General features: G+C 45.4%; 1 protein-coding gene and 1 long non-coding RNA gene across 4 annotated transcripts in view; both read left to right on the top strand.

Moving 5' to 3' along the window:
* Positions 1 to 20,917, top strand: part of Sdc (Syndecan) — a 66,096-nt gene extending 45,179 nt beyond the window's left edge. For 2 of the 3 annotated variants that reach the window (XM_012380050.2, XM_012380051.2), the window contains exons 2-5: positions 14,818 to 15,001; positions 15,248 to 15,339; positions 15,748 to 15,919; positions 16,226 to 20,917. In XM_012380050.2, the coding sequence (XP_012235473.1) occupies positions 14,818 to 15,001; positions 15,248 to 15,339; positions 15,748 to 15,919; positions 16,226 to 16,407 (630 nt within the window). In that variant the 3' untranslated portion in view covers positions 16,408 to 20,917. Of the gene's footprint in view, positions 1 to 11,548; positions 11,831 to 14,817; positions 15,002 to 15,247; positions 15,340 to 15,747; positions 15,920 to 16,225 lie in introns of those variants that run through there. The other variant, XM_012380049.2, reaches the window with a different exon arrangement.
* Positions 12,497 to 13,228, top strand: LOC137001927 (uncharacterized). The gene is made up of 2 exons (XR_010891741.1): positions 12,497 to 12,838; positions 12,937 to 13,228. It is a non-coding gene; the product is annotated as an uncharacterized lncRNA (long non-coding RNA).
* Positions 20,918 to 20,992: the final 75 nt, after the last annotated feature.

Below are 20,992 nucleotides of genomic sequence, written 5' to 3'. Positions count from 1 at the left end.
CGCGCGCGCATGTACGAGAGGGAGAGTTTGGTATTCGGCTCGGCTTCGCAATTACCGAATTAGCGGAATTTTCACCCGAAGCGCTCGCGTAATTGCTGCGCCGGGCTGCACGCGTTAGTTACATTCGTATTATATCGCTGCAATGCTACGAAATGAAGATACACGAGGAATGCAATAACGGTAATGTGGAAAAAGTAGAAGACGGCGGCGAACGAGCGACTCTGGGATCTTTTATTTTTCTCCTCTCATTATGCTTTCCTTATTTTAAGACTCCGTTCTACTCCGTTTCTTATTGTCCTTTCTTACCTCTTCTTCAGGCACATCGGCCATATCCCCCCCCCCCCCCACCCGCTTTGTTATGGCAGGCCTAACGAAATTTACGATCCGCTTGTTTTATCGGAGCCGGTAAACTCTATAACAGCAAGAAGTTCACGGCAAGATTTCACTTATGATTTATGAAACTGCAAAAAATATGAAGTCATACATCTCTCGCTATAACATCTTCATTTAATTAAAGGGGAATTGGATTAGAGTTTTTACGAGAATGGCTGGCTATCTCAATAAAAAAACCGTGAGAAATAAACGTGGAATAATAATTCCGCGATTATTTCTTCCCCGAAATTACGGCCGTCGCTCTAAACAGTCTCGCTCGGTTTTTTCTCTGAAATTTCTGCTACAAGAGGAGACTCTTATAGCGAGGGATTTTTGCCGGCGGTTTTTTTCCGCCAAAATTAAACGACTGCGCGGGGAAATGATTAATTCCATCGGTTTCGCGAATCTCCTGTGCGGGTACTTTAATGGGCAATCCGCTCGTCGCAATCGCAGACTTCAAACCGCAGTAATGACCGCGCATTATAACACGCGAAGAGGCTTAATCGGATCTAAGTGACCTAGTTGCATCAGCGCTTTGCACCGCCTAATTCACTGCGCCGACTCTTGTTTGCGTCTCTCTCGCGAGCAGCAGAAACTACTACAGTAATGGCTGCCTGAAATTTCCCGGATCTTCTTTTATATTGTTGACAGATCGGCTAAAAAAAAAAAAAAAAAAAAAAGAAAAAGGCATCGAGTGGCTCGCGTTTCCTTCCGTCTTTTAACCAATATTTCTCTTGCACTATAGACACCGGCGCGCCGATATTTAGATTGTTACCGCGCGAGGAATATTTTATGCCCGTGCACTTCATCCCGCAGCGCGCAGAAATATCATTCTGAAAGTTTTGCCGTGAAACTTGCCGGTGCCGTATGGAAGTTGCTGTCTATAGTCGTGTCGCAAATTACTTCGATGGAAATGCATATAGCGGCTTTTCCTTCAGGCGGAAATTTAAGAGAGGTCAGAGGCAGGTCGCGATACGTTGTAGCGCGGCAACAGTTGCAACTCGCGCGCACGCGAATCAGATTCAATTGACGCAAAGGTTTACGAGAGTTTAAAAAGATCTCGACAAGAGGGATCGCAAGCAAATTGAGCCGAACGGATTGCTGTACTGAAATTTGCGACTACATACGGTAACTGCGCGACCGTAAAATTCTCTTCTACTTTTAGTATTCCTTTTGCTTCCTCATCCCTTTTGTAAATTCAACTTCGAGCAGGAATCGTAAATTCGAAAAGAGAGAAAGAGCGGAAGAATCGTACTTCTGATACGAATCGAAACCAATCTTTCTTTGGCGCAAGTTTAATTCAAGTCATCCACTCGACGCGTCTTGTTGTTCAAACTTTAATCGCTGAAGATCGTTGAATTAGTCTCATAATATCATTTATAACAAACATCAAGGCTTATCATTAAATCATGATATTTAATTTTAAATTTGTAATAATTTTTTAAGATTATTAAATCTAGAAATCTTAAATTTCTATTGAGAAAAGATTCAGCATATAATTTTTTCAACGACAGAAAATCGAGAGAGATATTTATTATTATTCTGACAAAGTCGCGGAAAATGCGCATTATTGTTCTTGCGGAACGGATAAAATGCAGACACAGAGAAGGTCGGCGCGGGGGTTAAGCTCGCGAAATCGAAAACACAGCTCCGCGAGTTTTCTATTCGATTCCATTCATCGGTCGATTGTATGGCCGACTCTCGGAAATCCCGTGCCTCGTAAATTTTCGGAAGTAGTTCTCGAGAGAACAAACGTCGTATTGTTTGGTCCGGAATAGGGTTCTTACGCGAATGTCGCTGGCTCTTGCTCGGTGTGCATCTTCAAGCCGAAGATTCGCACAGAGTGCGATCGTTGGTCGCATTCGCTCGTTCGCATAAATCCCGTTGCGAATATGTCGAGGGGGCGGAGTGTAAAATTAAGATCACCATCCGCCCGACAGCGATAGCCGCCCAACCACGATGCTGCTTTCTATGTTTTGCGCCGGTGATCGCTCGCCTCGCCGAATCTTCCTCGCGAGATGCTCGCGAGGAATTAAACTTGAGATAAAATTTTGCTTTTAATTATTTTTTAATGCGATATAAAGTTTTACAATGATAAAAAGATCAAAGGTAAGAGCGAAACGTAGGTGTTGGGGCGCAAATCGATAAAGAATACTAGAAAGAAAAAAACACTTTCAGCCCTCTTCGGTCTGAACGGAGCGTATTGATTTGTAATATCTTGCGTACCGACATTTTGCACTTTGTTTATTATTCTTGTTTAGTGGCTTATTTCATACATTAATTAATGCAATCCCGTCAAGCACAGTGCTAATCGAGTTGCTCTCCAGGAGGCTAATAATCGCAATTGACCACTTCATAAAGCATAGAGTGTGGTGATACTCTATCTGCCTCTCTCTTTCTCTCTCCTTCTCTCGGTCTGCCTCTGTCCTGCTCTCTCTATGTACCACCCTTATTAACACCCAGACTCACTCTCCCCTTTTCACGCCTACGGGTAGTCGGTAGACCAGGACTGTGTGTTACACGGGGTAACTTTATGAGCATGGCTGCCGGCAGGCGTTTCTATTCCCCTTTGGATTTTCAAAAGCGTCCTGAGGGGACTGACCCTATTTCCAAGTTTCCTCTCCCGGTTTTGCGCTGGATGCCCCGGCTAACGCGAAAATATTACGTTTCCAACTCGGTTTAGTCAAAGACACGTTGCCCAACATTCTCTCTGTGATTTATCGCGGCCGTTCATTTTCGGAAATTGCACTGTCCGCACGAAGCGGTGTTCAACGTCGATTTGTTCATCGCGGCACGTTCCGGGCAAATGCCCGCCGTTCAACTTACCGCGGAGCAAATAATCTCTCACGGATAAACATCGGTTCCGAATTAATTATTACGCGCGCGTAACAGACGGCGATGCTGCCGTCCCGAAGCGTTATTAAAACGTTTTTCGCGGCATGTATCTCGCGCGGAGTTATCGCTATACTCCGGCCGGTTATCGCAAGAAACGCGAGCTACCTCGCGCGCCAAGTCGCACGATTTATGTCAGACGTCGTCGTAACCGTAATACGCGTAAGATAACGCAGACAATGACGTAATACGCGTACGATATCCGTATCCGTGGCTGTAACTGTCGCGCGTGCAAAAATTCCCTCCCCCGCCCCGCCGCCGCCGCGGCGAAATTAACAATGAGCGAGCGCGAGGCTCGCTGTATCTGTACCGTGTAATCCCGCCCGACGTGGCTTATTGTCGGATATATTTCACAATACATTACTGCCAGTGGCAGGGCGCGTGGTGCTTTTGGAAATGTCTTGAATATCTCGCTACCGGCTGCGCTGTAAATTATGTTGCTCTATACCGGTTGCGTTAATAATGCATCGCAGAAATGCGAAAGGGACACCGCATCGCGTTAGAGTTTCTGATTCACGGAGCAGATCGTACCGCGATAAATAATACATGTTTCTACATTTAACCGCGCAACGAGGTATATTAATTAAAGTAGACCGTTGATGCTTATGAAAATGTCCGTCACAAGTTCCGCCCGTTTGTGCTCAAGTCAACGTTGAGGCGGACGAATTTTCTCAGGAATTTCACCGCGGCGCTTGATTTAGAACGTTCATTAAATGTAATCAACGTATTTTATTACATTAACGGAGTCGTATGAATTTTTTTCATCTTTTGACGGGACAAAGAATTGCGAGACTTCGCATTATTTCGCGAATATCGCTCTTTATCGGAATCGCACGTGTGATCTTATTTTTGCCGTGTAAATAGCTTATTTGTATAATGTTGTAAAAATATTGCAGAGCACAGATATCCTCTTTTAATTGGCGCTCATAAACTTCAGCGCCTCAGATTTTGCGATTTACATTGAATCAGCTTTTGCACGCAAAAAACAAAATAGTGAAAAAGGAAAAAAAATTAGATCGCAGAGGTCGCCTGCTCATGCAATTTCGCGTGAAACGATATCTGTTTACGCCTCGATATGCCGTCGGCGCGTTAGATCCTCTATTATTTATGCCGTAAGTTAACTTTTACGCTCCAGAGATCGACGGACGGGCATTCGGGATTTTCTCAGCACACCGACCCGTCTGTATCGACCCGCGTGGTGATAAAAGATTCATATTTCCGCGTTCCGTGGGACGCGTTCGTTCGGCACGGTTGAAAGCGAAAATATTTTTACGAGACGCATCTCCGAGAGTTTCGGCTGAAATAATTTATTATCGAACATTGACGCGCTCGCGCTATTGTGTCCGCGCGACGCGCGGGTTTATTCAAGCGGGAGCGCATTACCGAATACTCGCGTTTCCCGTGCATCTGCCGCGCTAAATACGACTTCGCACTTAAGGGAGTCCACAACGGCGAAGTTTACTCTTCTCATAACTTTCGACGCGGAACAAATCTTGTGTGTACCTTGCCATTTCCATTCGGAACAATCTTTCATCCATTCCGCGCGAGGAGAGGAATTGCCCCGCGGGATTTCCATAACAGCCGCTCTCGAGACAGTTCTCTCGCGCGTGTCGGCTCCGATTCTACATCGGCGCCGATTTCCGTTTCTCGGGCGCCTCATCGAAATTCGACGATCCGGTCGACCGGGCGGAAATTAATCACGTATAATCGCAGCCGTACATCCACGCAACCGACAGCCTCGACTTCGCCGTCGCGCGCGTACAGAGGAGGTCGGAGTGAAAGAGACGAAAGAGGGGGGTGGAGGAAAAGGGGGGTTGATCGATCTCGCCGAGGGATGAGGGGTGGAATCTACAGAATAGCCGGTATCATCTTCCAGAAGGAGAGCAGAAGGGGACAAACGTTGTCGTGGTGGTGAGAAGGTGGTGGGCGAAAGGGGCTGCGCGCGGACGGGGAGGGCGGCGAGAGAGAGAAAGAGAGAGAGAGAGAAGCGGGCAGGCAGGCTGGCTGGCTGGCAGGGTCGGTGGTGGCCCTTGTATTGATTCACAACCCCTGTCGTCCCTCCCTCTCGCCACCGCCGCGACCCGCGGAAGTCGAGAAAGAGAGAGAGGGAGCGACGGAGGGTGTGAGAGACAGACAGAGAGAGAGAGAGAGAGGAAGGATCGTAGTCAGCCCCTAAACATTGGCGTAGAGCATCTAGACGTCGCCATGTCAGAAATTACTGTCGAGCATCGCCGGGAGAGTTCGGTGTAACTTACGGCTCGCCCCTCGAACGAATAATATCCCATCGTAAGGGTCGCCCGCGCTGCATATTGCATGCACCGTGTACGCGCGCGAGTACTTATCGAGCACTCTGTACGACGCGTCGCGTCGCGTCGGGCTTGTTGAAATAATCCCGAATCGTCGAGTTGTTTTCCCTCCCCCTCGCCCTCCCGCCTCCCCCCTCCCCCTTCTACCGATCGCGATCACGTCGACGCACTTGGATTTCAATTAACGCCGAGTCCGAAAACGATTGCTCGGCGATTTGCAAGGGACGACGAATCGCTTTCCGATGAAAAATCTTGCGACTGTCCGCGCGAGAGCCGCGCGCGGCTAACGTTTTCAAGCCATTCAACCGATGCCGGGTTGCCTGGTTGCCTTTGACCCGAGGGCGCCGATAGCGGGATGAATGTGTCGGAGGTGATGGAGGAGGTGGCATCGGGAATCGGAAAAGGGTTTAGTCGGGCGGGGGGGGCGGGGGAGGAGGGCGGGTTTGATGCGGGGAGACGGACGAGCGAATTCAAAGGATAGACGTGCAATTATTACGAAGATTGCAAACGACTGTTACGCTCTCTTTCCAGTCCCTTTCCTTTCCTTCCTTTTACCACATTTGCTTTTCATTCAAAACCACGTCTGCGATAAATGAATCAGAGATTAATAGCATTGTACTAACGTTGAGAATTACAACGTGGAAGAGTACGTTCTGTTCCACGGACGGTTGGACCGAAAGAGATTTATCCGTCCGAGTGACGTAACATGTAAGAAACGTCATTTTAAAAGGAGGTCCGAGAGTCTGTCTGATTGAGTGTTAAATATGCGCTTAATTGAGCGGAACGAACAAACAGTCGGACCTCGGCAGAGCGAGCCACTCGGCCGGAAAAAAAGTACACACGTTTCTCCAGCTTGATGGCTTTCCGCGCCAATAACGAAAATAAAATCTACATACTTCCGGCGTATTAGCGTTTTCGTCAATTACGCCTCGCGGCGCATCCGAGAGGGAGCGTGTCCGTTTGTTCAAATTCTTGTCCTCGCCAAGTGTCGCGCGCTCGCGTGTGCCGAGGAGCGAAAATTCGAAACAATGATCCCTCGAAAAATGTCGATCGAGCCCGCGGGCGGCACTCGACATTTGGCGGATCGGCGGAATAGCGGGCAGAAATCGCTGGTGATGCAGCATCTTGCATTCGACGACGATCGAAGGCGCTTATTAAGGCCAAGTGTCGGACGATGCCATTTCGGTCTTCGACGTGCCTCTCCCGTCCTGAGATGTCAGCCTCCCCTTTCGCTCCCTCCGCGCTATCTCGCTCCGAGAAGACCTCTCCGGAATTTAATAATCTCTCGGAGAAAAGAGGTGTCCCCTCCCATTGAGGGCCATTATAAAAATCACAATTAACGACGATAGTCCATTTTTATGCTCCCGCCTCGCTTATTACACGGGCCGCGCGAGATTGTTATTCGAGGCGACGTGCGCGTTGATTGAAACACACGGAGAAGTGTCACACCCGAGAAAGTGTCGCGACGCACTTCATTCGCTTCGCAGTTGACGTGCGTTAATTTATACGGACACTTACGGAGACTTCCTCCTCCCGGAGGTCACGCGCGCGCGCGCACGCACACACACAATTGGGACGGGCGAGGATGTACTTTCATTTCTTCCGCGCGTTAATTTACGCGAAAATATTTTGCGCGTACACGCCGCCCAGTTATCGCGACAAATTACGCGTCTTCTTGCGATGTAAGACGATAAACAGGGAATTTCTTCTAACTTTATTAGCGCGGCGGAATGCGCCTGCGAAAAGGACGCACTCGGAATTTATTAACTTCGTTGAAGGGCCCAAGGGAAGACACGCTTTTATCCTGGACGAATGATTTTTCCGCGCTTCCTTTCCGCGACTGCCAATTTCGTCGGCGCTTCTTCGTTCGCGCCGCTCGAGTTCGGTCTCTTTTATCTTCTTTCCTTTCGCGCCGCTTCAGTGTCCTTTATTTCTGAATGGCAAATGCAGCACTGCGACACACAAATGAGACCTTCAATCATTTTAATTTATCTTTACTCGGGATTTTTCCGGCCTGTTTATTTATAGAAAAGAAATTTCCATCGACAGTTAGTTCGCAAGTGATTTAAGAAATGTCTCGCGTTTGTTGAAGTAAATTGTAAAAAAAAAAAAAAAAAAAAAGTAACTTGTCAAACATTTGCATCGATCTTTCTCTCGCGTTATTCGGCAAAAATTTTGCACGAGATGGTAAATATTTTGGTTCATTATTTGCTGTAACTTTGTAACCCCGTCAGCGCTGCCAGAATCCCTTACGCGACTTGCGCCACGAAATTACGTTGCAGCGAACGGTTGCAGTCCGTTGTTGTGCGAAATTATTTTCGCTGGTTTCGTTAGTTTGAAGATCGATGCTCGCCGCACGGCGGAAAGCGCGAGAGTGGTTCATTAAGTGCGTAACAGAGGAAATCCAGACAGAGGCGAGCTGAATCGGCCGGCTGCCGGTCCGCTGCGGCTTTTGAATTTGGTTTCACGCCCAACAGATCATGTCCGAATTGTATTACGGCGAAATTTCTCGCGAAGTTACCGTTTTGTAATTGCTATTCTCGTCAGTGCCGGCCCGTGTACGATACGTATCTCGCATTAATCCCGCATTTCGCGCACGAGTTTTTGCGCGCGCCCGAATTTGCATTCATTGCCGGGTGTTTTATTCATTCTCTTCCGCAAATGCTGCGCCTCGCGAATCTATATTTTTGCAGCAAATCGAAATTTTTACTGCACTCGCACCGAACCCCGTCCCGAACAATATATAATCGGGGCGAAGCCAACGGTCATTGAAGATTACAATGGCGACGGGGCGGCCCGCCGCCGGTCGGCATTAATTTCATCCGCCCGCGGAATATTGTCCGGCCAATTGCTCGAAATACGTGTCGAAGTATCCGTCGGATATATACAATTCTCACTACGGCGGTATTCAAAGCGAAACAGACATCAAACACTAATTACAGCCGTGGCCGGAGCATGCGCCGGGAGGAATAAATTATTTTGCGGGTAAACCGACGAACACGAAACTTGGAGATGAGATAAGCGAGATCGATTCGGAGCGTTTTGATCCGCGCGGCTTTTCGCATATTATGCGAAATGTATTCCATTATTTAATGCCGGGCCGCGACGGATAATTACGTTTTACGGCAATTCGACGTTAAACGACAAATCATTTTAACGTCAAGTGTCTCCGAGCGCGGGGCGCTCGCGAAGCCGCTCTCCGCGTCTCCGTGTGCCGCCTCTCTCGGTGTCAAAACGTTCTACTGATTCAGAGAGAAATATCACTTGGACTAACAGTGAAAACGACATTTTCCGTTAGTCTTGTCAACAATTTGCGGTTCACCCGCGCGGTACGTGATTCGCATAAAAATCAAACGCGACGCAGGGCGCCCGTCCCTTTGTCACCAGACGTTCGCCGCTCGGCAAAGAACTGTAGAAAAATAATTCAAGTAAATATGAAAGAGAGAGAGAGAGAAAGAGCCGTTATAAAAGAGAGATATAACGATGGCAGAAATGTGGAGAAAATAACAAACACAGTCCAAAGAAAACTCGCGCAGTGTTCGTTGTTGGCGCACTCTGCTAACGAGATGGCTCGGTAAAAACGCGCAAAATAGAGTGCAGCGATATTTCCGTAATTATTGTGGAAATTGATTACTTTTTAGCGAACGGAAACACTAGAACAGCGTTATCGTTGATGAAAAAGAGACAATACTGTTCTATACTGTTTTGCGTTTAATTATTGTCTTTTAGCATCTCTCTCTCTCTCTCTCTCTCGCGCGCGCGCGCGCGCGTGAGCTTCACTCTTTCGCTCCAACAACGAAGAATAATATTGAAAAAGAACAAGATGTGATTTATGCATAAAGAGAATTTACTATGAAGCGATCGCGATGAAGGGCGAGGGTCGAGGACATACTTTTTTGAAGGATTGTCGATCCATGAAGAGAAAATGAATTCTTTTGCGCGCGACCACGGACGTTGCTCTTTCGGGGAAGATCGCGCCAATATTTGCCTAATTTCACGCTTAATATGCAAAGAAGCTGCTCTTACCCTTCCATGTCGAGCAACGAGGCTATCTTTTTTCTCCCAAAAGCTACGGTCTCTCCGCGATCTCTTCTGCGGCGCCTCTCAGGTGCACTCGACTTTATGGGCGACCATCCCATAGATGTTTGAATCGACTGAGAGAATTATTACACGAGCAACTTTGCATCGTTGATCAAATCTGTCTGGTCGCGCATGACTAGTCTCCGTAAGCTTCTTATTTAATGTATTCCTTCCTACCCTCATTTTTGTACTTTAAATTATGAATCCAGCTAACTCCTTTACATCAAGATTGATAACATATGGCAAAAGTGTCCGTCGTCTTCAAGGCAATTTTTAACATCTTGTGAATAATATACTTTTCTTTTTACTCAAAATATTTTCCGACATTATCCGTCACTTTTCGCTACCCAGGCAAATGATCGATTCATCTATACACGAGCGATGGAAACACTTTTGCACGCCTCTAATATTCGCCGCGATTTTCCGAAATTGGATACATTTCGAAATACGCGAAGCGACTGTAATTAACAAATTATATTTGTGGAATCTCCGCGGCGTACAACGGATTGTTTGCAATTTTATCAGGTTAATAAGATTAAAGCGAGAGAACGAGGGCGCGCTGAGTTTTGGGAAAATGATAATTCGGAATCGGGGTCAATGAAGGTCCGGCGCTCGCCGGACACGATTTAACGGCGTAATCTCGGCGCGTATTTGTGCCGCTTTTCGTGCCCACATGTGGATCAGGAGGACTATAAAAATACGCGCGCGTCACACTTATACAGAATTCCTCCGCCTCGTGCGCCGTTCTTTCTCGCCGTCGAGTAATTGTCCGATCGGCCGTACAGCCTCCTTCTCGGTTGTCGGCAAGTAGCATAATTAGTTAGCGCACCGTGAAACGTTCAGGTGTTGCATCGGTTGCTGCCGGCTAGCAGCGCATCGTCCTACCTCCACGCCATCTTCCCACCCCCCCCCCCCCTCCCCTCCCCCCGTCTGTCTCGCCGCACCCCGACAGCGAGGAGCCAACGATTTGAGATAACGCGATCATCTCGCCGGGGTGCAACGTCGTTAGCTGTCACGCGCTGCACATTCCACGTGTTCCCGTCGCCGACTGTCGACGCCAATCGCGAAACACGCAGTTCCGGATTGACTTCCCCCCAAAACGACTCGAAATAGAGACTCCGAATCGCACGTATCAAACAACGGAACACCGGCGGAGTTTGCCTGTCGAAAAGTCGCCGCGGATTCACGCGGAAGCGAGCGCCGCGAATCAATCACCGTCGCAATGATCGGATCCGGTCGCTCCGGCCGTCGGATTAGATCGAATCGGGCGAAGCTTTTATCTTGCGCGCGACGCGCTTTTCCGGCTTCTTACTTCGCCGTTACACGTAATGCACGCCGTGCATGTATCGACGTGTGTACGTCGCGCGCACGCCGTAAAAAGCCTCTCGCCGCGCGATCGATTTTTCCATTTCCTCGAGCATTGACATCGTTTTCTTCGATGTAAACTAACAACAAATACGGAGAGCGTACGTCGATGCGCGACGGGACGGAGAAAACACACCGTGGCAACTGGACCGAGTTAAGTCTCTCGGATTCGAATCCAATATGAAAAATCCCGTCCATTCAAATAAGGCGACGATGTGTGGGAGGGCGTCGGGTGTACGTGCACGCCTCGCACAAACAACCTCTCCATCGAGCGCAGGTAGATTTTCAATATCCCGTCGCTCGCGAATCGCCTTATCGCATAACTTATTGAATATATTCAGAGCCCGCTCTCGCCAGGCTTTTGACGAATTTATCACGCCCGCGTTTATCTCACAAGTCAAAAATACAATACAGTGTAAATAAGATCCCCCCGCCTTTCCTCCGTCTGTAAATTTCTTCGAGCGTATCTTTAATTGCAAAATCGAGTCGGGTCGCATTGGAAATGCGCCTCCAGATGTTTTCCCGCGTCGTTTGTCGAGGAATGCATAATGAAATCTTGCGACAACTTTAAGAAGCAGTTTATAGATACAGCACGGATGTGTGTAGAGCCGCGCGGAGAATATCGTATATATACAGTCGGCGTATATATAGTCGCGAATCTCGAGCAGTGCCGTCTGCTGGGTCGGACACGTACTAGCGCGGTGCAGTCACCACCTGGCCTAAAACCGCTACACATCACCCTCCGAATTTTCCCGTTCTCCCCCGTGGAAATCCGGCACGCGGCTCTCCGCGATCAGCGTGGACCACCGGGCACGGTGAGTATGGCCATCGACGAGGCCTCGTTCGCGACACGATCGGCCGCGAATCGCCGGGGGGGAGGAGGGGGGAATGGCAAACGCGCACCACCCTCCTCTACGCCGTCGCTCGCCCTGGAACATTCCGACAGCTCGGCGGACGGACTCCGTTGTCACGCTGTTTGCGTGAGACAAATCGCGAGCGTTTCTCCGTGACGAAACTGTACAACGCGAACGGCACGGAAGGAGGTCGATAACATTGCGCGCCCGCGCAATTCCTGCGTTTCTTCGCGAACGGCGAGCGCGTAAGAAGGGCGAAAGAGAGAAGACCGGCCGCCGACCGGGAGTGCGAGAAAGGTGCGTGTGTACAGGTGCGAAGATGGAGAAATCTCGTGCGAGCGCCGGGCCTACGGTGATCGGAGACGCGCGAGAATATACACACGACAGGATCGCGACCGAAGGAAGATCCAAGGTCGACCTTCCGTCGAGCGAAGGGTTCGGGCGGTCGCCGGGCTGAATTTTCTCGTATCGATTGGCGGGCGACGCACTCGGCCAGCGGTGGCTACACGCGCCAAGCGTTCGTCCAGGACCTATCCTACTCGCGGTGCTCCTCCTCGACGAGAATTATTCCCGTCGCCGGCGCGACGACTGTCATCCGCGCGATACGAGCTGTCGTTGCGTGTAATTACCTTGTGTTATCTGCAATAATTTCGCGCGTTTCCGCTCGGCGATGTGTTTGACGCGATATTCTCCCGGGAGGTCGCCGTGATGTGCGGAGGCTGAATACGGTTTTGCCCTTTATGCCCTTTCGATTGCCGATGTGCGAATAGCGAACGCAAAGTGGACGGTCGTGATTTTTTATTGAGAACCAGCGTCGAATAAAAAGAACAACGGCGGGGAGAGAAGATTTAATTAGTCATAAAATATGCTCGTGTTTGTTCATTTTTGTAAAATTTGTTTCGTCCAATTTTTCTTGATTCTTCTCACCTACTTTTGAGCGGAGGAAGAAACTCGCGACTGGAAAATCAGGTCTGATATTTCTGGCTGCTGTCTCCAAGATGACAAAACGCCGATTCGCCGGTTGTCAGCGTTTAGCAGCGCGTAATGCGGTTATTTCCTCTTTTCAGCGATGCACAGCACAGATTCGGATTTCGACGTATTGAATATGCGGTATTCCGTGCCGTACAATACGTCCGGCCGCGTGTGCGTGTAACGGAAAGCGTAACGCGTCCGACGTGCACCGAGGTGTGTGCGTTTTCGACGGTCATCGGGCATTCATTGTCTTTCGGTGCAAAAGCGAAAGGGAGGAAATCGCTGTTTCGCCGAAAGGGACGAAAGCGCGCGGAGAGATGTACAAGAGCGAATTTTGCGCTATCGATCGCGGTGTGCAGCCGGCGCATTCGTTAATAGCCATTCAATCGTGAGTATTGACACGACGAAGGTCGACTCGGCAAAATATTGCTCGTCCGTATTATTCTCATTTTATTTTTGTATTTTATATTTGCAAAATGTTTTTTTTAACCGTCGAGTGTATTTTGCGCGTAAATGCGTGAAAAAAAGTATTGTTTTTGCGTAAAGTAAAATGAGTAAATTTTTAAAAACTTTTCGCAAAGTTATTATTTAAAAATAAATATTTATTATAAGACCTTAAACAATAATTTTTTTATCTTATTATTGCGATTTTTTTCTGTAATCCGGCGGCTTTTCGATTTTTTTAAAAGAATGTTTTAATTAATAAGAGACCACAAAATAATAAAATTTTTCTGAGGATAAGCTTAAAACTGCAACGCACAATATAATATTGAAAGAAATTTTGTTCAAGAAATAAGAAAGCTGCCGGAAGAAATGTCGTGAGAAACATTGTGATTGTGTAGAAAAATGATTTGATTTTTTACAATAAATATATATTTTTAATTAATTTTGTGAAAAATGTTCACTCGCCCTCGCGATATATTTTCAGAACAGCTTTCGATTGTTCTGGAGAAATAAAATTTTCGTACGATTACAGTGCTGCGAAAGTATTGCGTTCGTCCGATGATTCCGCCGCCTTCCCGTCCCCCTCAATATATGATATTTCAGATCGCGTCACTTCGCATTCCGCGGACATCGCGTAACCGGAAGCGTGAGCCATTCTGCCGCTTCCTCCTCAATCATCCGCCCGCTCGTTCCTCGTCGCGCGCAAAAGAACTCCACAGACGGTTGTTGTTTATTTGTCCGATTTGATATTTGCAATTTTATCAGCCTCGTCCTTGGAGGAGTATCTCTAGCGTGAAATCGAAGCGGCGAGTTAGCGAACCCGTCGTGCATTAATAGAAAGACGCAGCGGAAAGAAACGTGCCGTCGAACACGGGCGAGACTTAGGAGCGATCTCTATTTTAGTGCTAGGCAACAGAAAGGAGAAGATGTAGCTGGCTAGAAATAGAACGACGCAGCGTTAACTCGCACCTCCCACGCGCGATCCCTCGCGAGAAGGAAACTCTGGTCGTTATGAAGCCCTCGCATTCATCCTTTCTAGCTTTCTACCGGAGCGTGTTTTACTTCTCTCTCTCTCTCCCTCTTTCTCGACTTCTGTTAAACCTGAAATTTGCGCGACATTTACATGGCTATGTTTGACGACGGTGCTGGATAGTAAATTTTGAGCTTCGCTTATGGGAACTGCCGCGAAAGGAGGGGGAGAGAGAGAGAGAGAGAGAGAGAGAGAAAGAGAGAAGGAGAGAGAGAGAGAGATCGCTTTTATCTCGTGGCGGAGTTAAATTAAAATTTAATGAACTGTGGAATCCGAAGCCCTTTCATATCACAGTGATTTCGCGTGAAGGAGGACTGGCAAGGATGTTCGCGTACCTTTAATCACGTTAGCTCCCGACGTATTCGGCGTCACGGACCTTCGTCCTGTGCGGTATCAAAATCGCTGCGCTCACAGTCGATGATCTGTAAAATATCTAGCAAAATTTAACGTCGATTAAGACATGTTCGATAAAAATTGCATTGCTATCTCGCTCGTTTTTCAGAAGGAACCAAGCGACAAGCAGAGGACATCGGCGAGCTCGACTTACAACACCTTCCCGGATGACTTGTACCTGGACGATCAGGACGCGTTAGAGGGCTCCGGCCGAGGTGGTCCTGATAATCGCGACGACCTTGAAGCTTCGGGCAGCGGCCTTGGCCCCGATGACGAGGACGGGGACGACGATGGTATGACATTTATCGTCGTAAAGATCGCGATGTCGCGGCGAGGAGGACCTTTCGACGGCTGGCAAAAAAATAGATATCAGCACTCCGGCGCTACTTGTTCCTCGGCAATTGGAAATTCACTCTTAGCATTCGCAAGCGTTTTAATCGGAATGTAGAGAAACTTCTCCGGGTTTCGCACATCGCAAATTTGTACTTCAACCTGTGATAAATTTTAATATTTAAATTTAACAACTTTTTATATTGCAGAATTTACCGGTAACAATGGACTAGAAATCTCGAAACCGACCGAAGCGAGACCGTCATACATCGAGGACTCGCACGAAAAAACTAAACAACAGGTAAGACAATATTTTCCGACAGTTCCAAACTTGACTCTTATCTTGGATCTTCAGGTTTTATCTTCGGGCGTCTAAAATATATTTTATGTTGTTCCGCTCTTAGTTTCGCAATTTGTAGAATAAACATTTTATGTTTGACAAAAAATTTGAAGAGGAAGAAGAAGACAAGAAAATGTCGATTTCATAAAGCTACCAAAGTTGCATTTCATCTTACGTAATATATTAGTAATTTCACGATGTTCTGCGCAATATATGCCCATATTTTCTACGCAAGCGCATAATCTAGTTTGCCCGATTAGAATACTAGACGCGCTATTTTGCGAACAGATACACTTTTGTTCGATGACGCGCGCGCTATTTTTCACACGAATCGCGAATTAAAGTGATTGAATGGTATCCAATTTCCAGACTATTGACGACGTAAACCGACCCGGCAACGGGGTCGGCGTAATCGAACCCTCAGGCACGGAAGACGATCGCCCTGACAACACAGACCCAGATATTCACGAAGTTTATATCATGAATCCGAAGTCTGAGGATCGCGCCAGTTCATTCTTCGCGCAGCCAGGCGTACTAGCCGGTAAGTAACGAAGTCCTCCATTAAGTCCTTCAAAATTCTCAGGAAAATTTTTAACAACATTAATTTAAGAAATCTAACTCTAGCACAATTTAATATGATTTATTTATTTCTTCCGCATCCATTTCGAATATTTTTGTCATCTTTTATTCTTTTAATTATATAAGGACACAATTTTCATTATGTCTCATTTTCATTCATTATGGCTCGATAAAGCTGGTGATATTGAATAATATTATATATTGTACAAAGAATCTTGATGAAAACTTTATCCGACATAAATATAAAATGTCTCGATCTTACTTCCAGCTGTGATCGGCGGCGCCGTAGTAGGCCTCCTCTGCGCGATACTGGTCGTCATGTTCATCGTGTATCGGATGCGCAAGAAGGACGAGGGCTCGTACGCTCTGGACGAGCCGAGAAGATCACCCGCGGCGCAGGCTTTTCCTAAGCCGGGCGCGCCTCATCACAATCGGGAGTTCTACGCTTGAGGCAACGGCGGCGTGATGACGATTTCGCCGATTCCTCTCGCAATCTCACGATGCCAAGCCGAGTAAAGATCACCGATGATCAACGCTCGCTTTTGAAATTCCGCTGGTCAATGGTGAAACAATTACCTCGGCGACCCGTACGGCACGCGCTCATAAAAACTCATTCAACGCGAAGTTCCCAACCGAGAAACGTCGCGCCGAACGTCGGCCAATATTTCTCGATATTGCACGGATTTCTCTGACCCGCGTCGTTATTTGCTTGTTCTCGTGTTTTCTTCTCAACTATTATGATACGTCCCCCGCCTACCTCGGCTCCTTTGGGTTCTGTCCTCGAGAGGTAATTTTTCACCATTCCACCGAGCTTCCCCCATCATCATTTCGACTCGAATTCTGAGTCGCGGCGATGACGTTCACGCGTGCGTACGCTTCTCGGTCGCTTGAACTCCTCTTGACTCTCGGAAACTGTATTTTCTTACGCGCTGTATTTCATCGCGTCAAAAAAAAAAGGAAAAAAAAAAGAAAAAAAAAGAAAAGGAAAAAAAAGCCGCACGCGAGTAAGAGAGTCTGAAGCGAGATGAATTCGCGGCTGACGGACCATTCGCCGAACGCCGAATTCTTTCAGCTGTGGATGCTCCGATTCGCCTTTCGCAAATAGTCTGTACAGACTTTCCTTTCCGTCGTTCCGATTTTTCACCGCATTTGCTACCCTCCGAAGGTTCACTTCGAAGTGTAATCATCCCCGCAGAGTGACTGAAACGATGGACAGTAAACGGCGAGGCCACGTATCTCGTGCGTATCCCGTCGAGACATCGTCGGCAAAGGTTGCACCAATTCCAAGATGCATTTACAAGCGTATTTAGAGCGTATATATATTATATATATATTTACGTGTATGTATACGTATATATATATACATGTACAGGGACTGAGAGCGTGAAAATTCGTGGGCGATAAACGCCGCTGCTATGTCGTTAATCATTCTGTCCTACGGTGGAAGGAGGGTAGAGAAGAAGGATCGTTGCAGCACCGTGATTTCTCTCCGACAGCAAGAGCGGTGAGGAGTTAAGCTGCAACCTCATTCGCGTCGCTGCTATCACTTCTTTTCTTTTTCAAATTTACGATATCCACTTCTTTGATACAAGCGTTTGATATCCGGTCCGTGGAAGATTTAGGTTTTTTAGCGCGCGTTCGCAGGTTTTAATAAAACGAGGGGAAGCGACTGCAGCTACTGTTCACCATATCGATCGATTGCAGAGGGAATGAAAAAGAACACCTATATTAAGAATATGTGTTAAGCATTAATCACGTAGCGCTACCGCATCGACCAATATTCAATTCCGAGGAAATAAAAAAAAAAATGCTTAGCTCTTGATACATTTCTAAGAGTTATATTAGTTACACAAGATTAGTCGCTTAGCGATGGAGAATTTATTCGATCGATCTGATCACTGATATTGTATATATCGTTGTGAAACAACACAATTATTTCTACAATGATTACGTGCAATTTTATACGTACTTTTCTTGTGCAATTTTTTTCAATGTTGTTCCGCTACATTTTTAATCGGAAGGAAAAATTTACGATTTTAATATTTAAGATACTCAATCATCTTTTATATTTTTTTACTTTATTCATTTTTTACTCATTTATAAGCTAGATTATTGCGTGTTTCTTGCAAAGTTTTTCCAATTGAATTTTTTTGTTCCAATAATTTATCGGTTATTTGTAAATTCTATTTCGAAAATTGTGACGTGTAAATACCGAGACAATCTCAATAATTGTGAATATGTTTCATGCATTCGTCGGGCATTTAATCATTTTTATCAAACTCCTTATACATGAATCGCTATACATTTTTAGCAAATAAAATAATATCTTGATTAAGCGTGTCATATTTTTCAAACGCGAACAAGCAATCATACGTATGCATCGTCGATATCGCAATAAATTTTCTTCCAGATCGAAACAAAACAAAAAAAAATGCAGGTGAAACGTCCGTCAATAGAGATTGAATATTTTGCATTTCCTTCGATGCATTTCTTTCATTGAAGATAACTCGTAGGGTCTAGCAAATCATGTTTGCATGGCAATGGGGTGCGTCACACCCTCCTTCCACCCACAAAATAATAACACATCCATTTCTACTACGAGAGACGATTCCGATGCTAAAATAAAATTCTTGATCCTGGTTTTGTCTTGTCAAGAACTAACACCGACGAGAAATTATATTGCCATAAAAACGGACGCTGCGATTGAGGCACAATTACGCATGACACGAAAAAAATGTGGTTCCTCCTGCCCCGAAAGCGGCATGATAGAGCGCGCACGCCTTAGTACGACTAAAAAGATGCCATAATGTCATTATTAGAAAACGAAAGGGAACACGCGAAAAGCGGTACAAACGCGTATCCGAATTTTTTCAGCGACACTTCGTCGCACGATTGATCTGTGTATCGCGGATAGTTGTATTGTTTGTTGTACGTTTTTTTTTGCGACATTTCTTCACCCCCGTCCCCCTTCGCCCCCCCCCCCTTTGTTTTCCCGTCGTACGTTTATCTTCCATGATTTTTGACAGTTCTTGAATCTCTTTGCTCGCGATTCCATTCCTCCGTAACAATACAAGTGTCGTCTTTTCGCAGAAAATCCGATCCGCCGTAGAAAATCGGACGCGTTGGAGTAATTAAAAGTATATCATGCCGATACTGCCATATACTACGTAAGGAACAGCGATTTGGTACGAAACTCTCACGAATCCGCCTTATATAAATCACATTATTTGTCACTTCACATCATCTCTCATCCCGTCATCTTTCAGGTTTTTCGATCTTTCCCGTTTTTATTTAATTTTTTTTTCCTTTCCAGCTGATTCGTGCTTTTTACGTCTAAATGCGCTGACTATGAATACTATTATAAAAAAAAATGTATAGAATCTACTAAACGCCTTATTTATTTTATTACCGTGAATAATGTGATTCCCTATCATCTACAGCAAATTTGTTGTTTCTTGATTATTTTATTTTTGTTGAAAGTGCGTCATGGTATCGTTTCGACAAAAGGATGATTTTCGCTTCAGCATACCATGACATAATTTTATTTATTTTTATTCTTATCGATTAAAAATTCTAGTTACTCGTACGTAAGGAAAAGTTTAAAATTTGTTTTGCACTCGTCAAAGAAATAAATTCTGCAAAATTCCATTGTTTCTCCTTGTGTGCTCACGAAATCTTTTTTCGATATATCTAAATTTCGAGTGGTACATAGGAATCAACTAATAAGGATATTAATGATAAGAACAATAGTAACGATAGTTAGATCTAACATCGGTTACAAACAAGAAAATATACTTATTCTTTTAGAATACTCTTCATAATTTATTTGATAATCTTGGATTTATATTATTCTCGTTTAAATCTTCGTATTCTTCAATGAGGATCGATTAAATCTCTCCCTCTCTCTTTCTCTCTAATATTTCACACGATCCTTTAATCGTTTTCTAAATTTAAGAAAGAAGAAAAAAACGTTTTATAACACGCTTTTCTCTGCAATATTCCTCTTGCTCTCTCTTCTTATCTCTATTGTTTATCTTTCTTGATAATCTTCATCTCGTTTGTCCTGTGCGAAGTAAACAAGAAAAGACCTAGAAATTGGGGCTCGTAATCTTTATTGTAATAATAATCGTATATGATATAGATGAAATTGTTTGTTAGGTAGTAATTGACCGCATGGTGTTGCTCGCCTCAGCTTGCGCCTCACCATACGGCCAATTAGAATTCGAGAAACATTAAGCGAAGGGAAAAAAATAATAATAATTGTAATGAAATCATATTTTATAAGAAGACGTATTCCGTAAGATCACTATAGCAATGAGAAGTCTAATGCTAGACAAAGCCCATAGGCCAGGTGGACGAATGAAAATAATTTTAAAAGTGAATATAATTAATATTTAATAATAACGATAATATTAACAATGTTATTTTTTAAGTGTAAGTATTGTCATCCCGAAAACACCATCACTCATCCCAAAACCACCTCCTCATCCTTTTCCCACATTGTTCCCTCTAACCGATCTGTATTACATATATGTGTATATATCTCCGTCTATGCACGAACCCACAAAAAATACGTATATATACATGTATATGTACTTATATATAAATATATAGATATATACTCGCTCGCAATTGCGGTAAAACGTTTGTTTCGATTTTTCGCTAAATTGTTCTCTTCCCTCCCCCTCCCTTTTTTTTTTAAATTTTCTCCGCCACTCGTTTCCTGAGATTTCTAAGATGCCCTGTTATCGCACGATAACAAATCGACGAAGACACGAACAGCTTTCACCAAATGCTAAAAATTGAATATCCGTGTTATTGCTGTTGCGGGCATTAATTAATTATGTTATTACTGGATTAACGGAAATTAATAATAATTGCACATTATTAGTATAATAACAAACAATAATGTATGTCGTCGCTCCTATTCTGTAAATAAATACTGTATCATCTAAGGAAATGTATTGAAAATTTCTTTGAAATTTATGACGAACATAATTTTTTTAATAATTGTTGAACCTCGGGACTCGCAGAA

The sequence above is a fragment of the Linepithema humile genome, chromosome 1 (genome assembly GCF_040581485.1).
Source record: "Linepithema humile isolate Giens D197 chromosome 1, Lhum_UNIL_v1.0, whole genome shotgun sequence".
Lineage (NCBI taxonomy): Eukaryota > Metazoa > Arthropoda > Insecta > Hymenoptera > Formicidae > Linepithema > Linepithema humile.
This window is presented reverse-complemented; position numbering and strand designations above follow the sequence as displayed.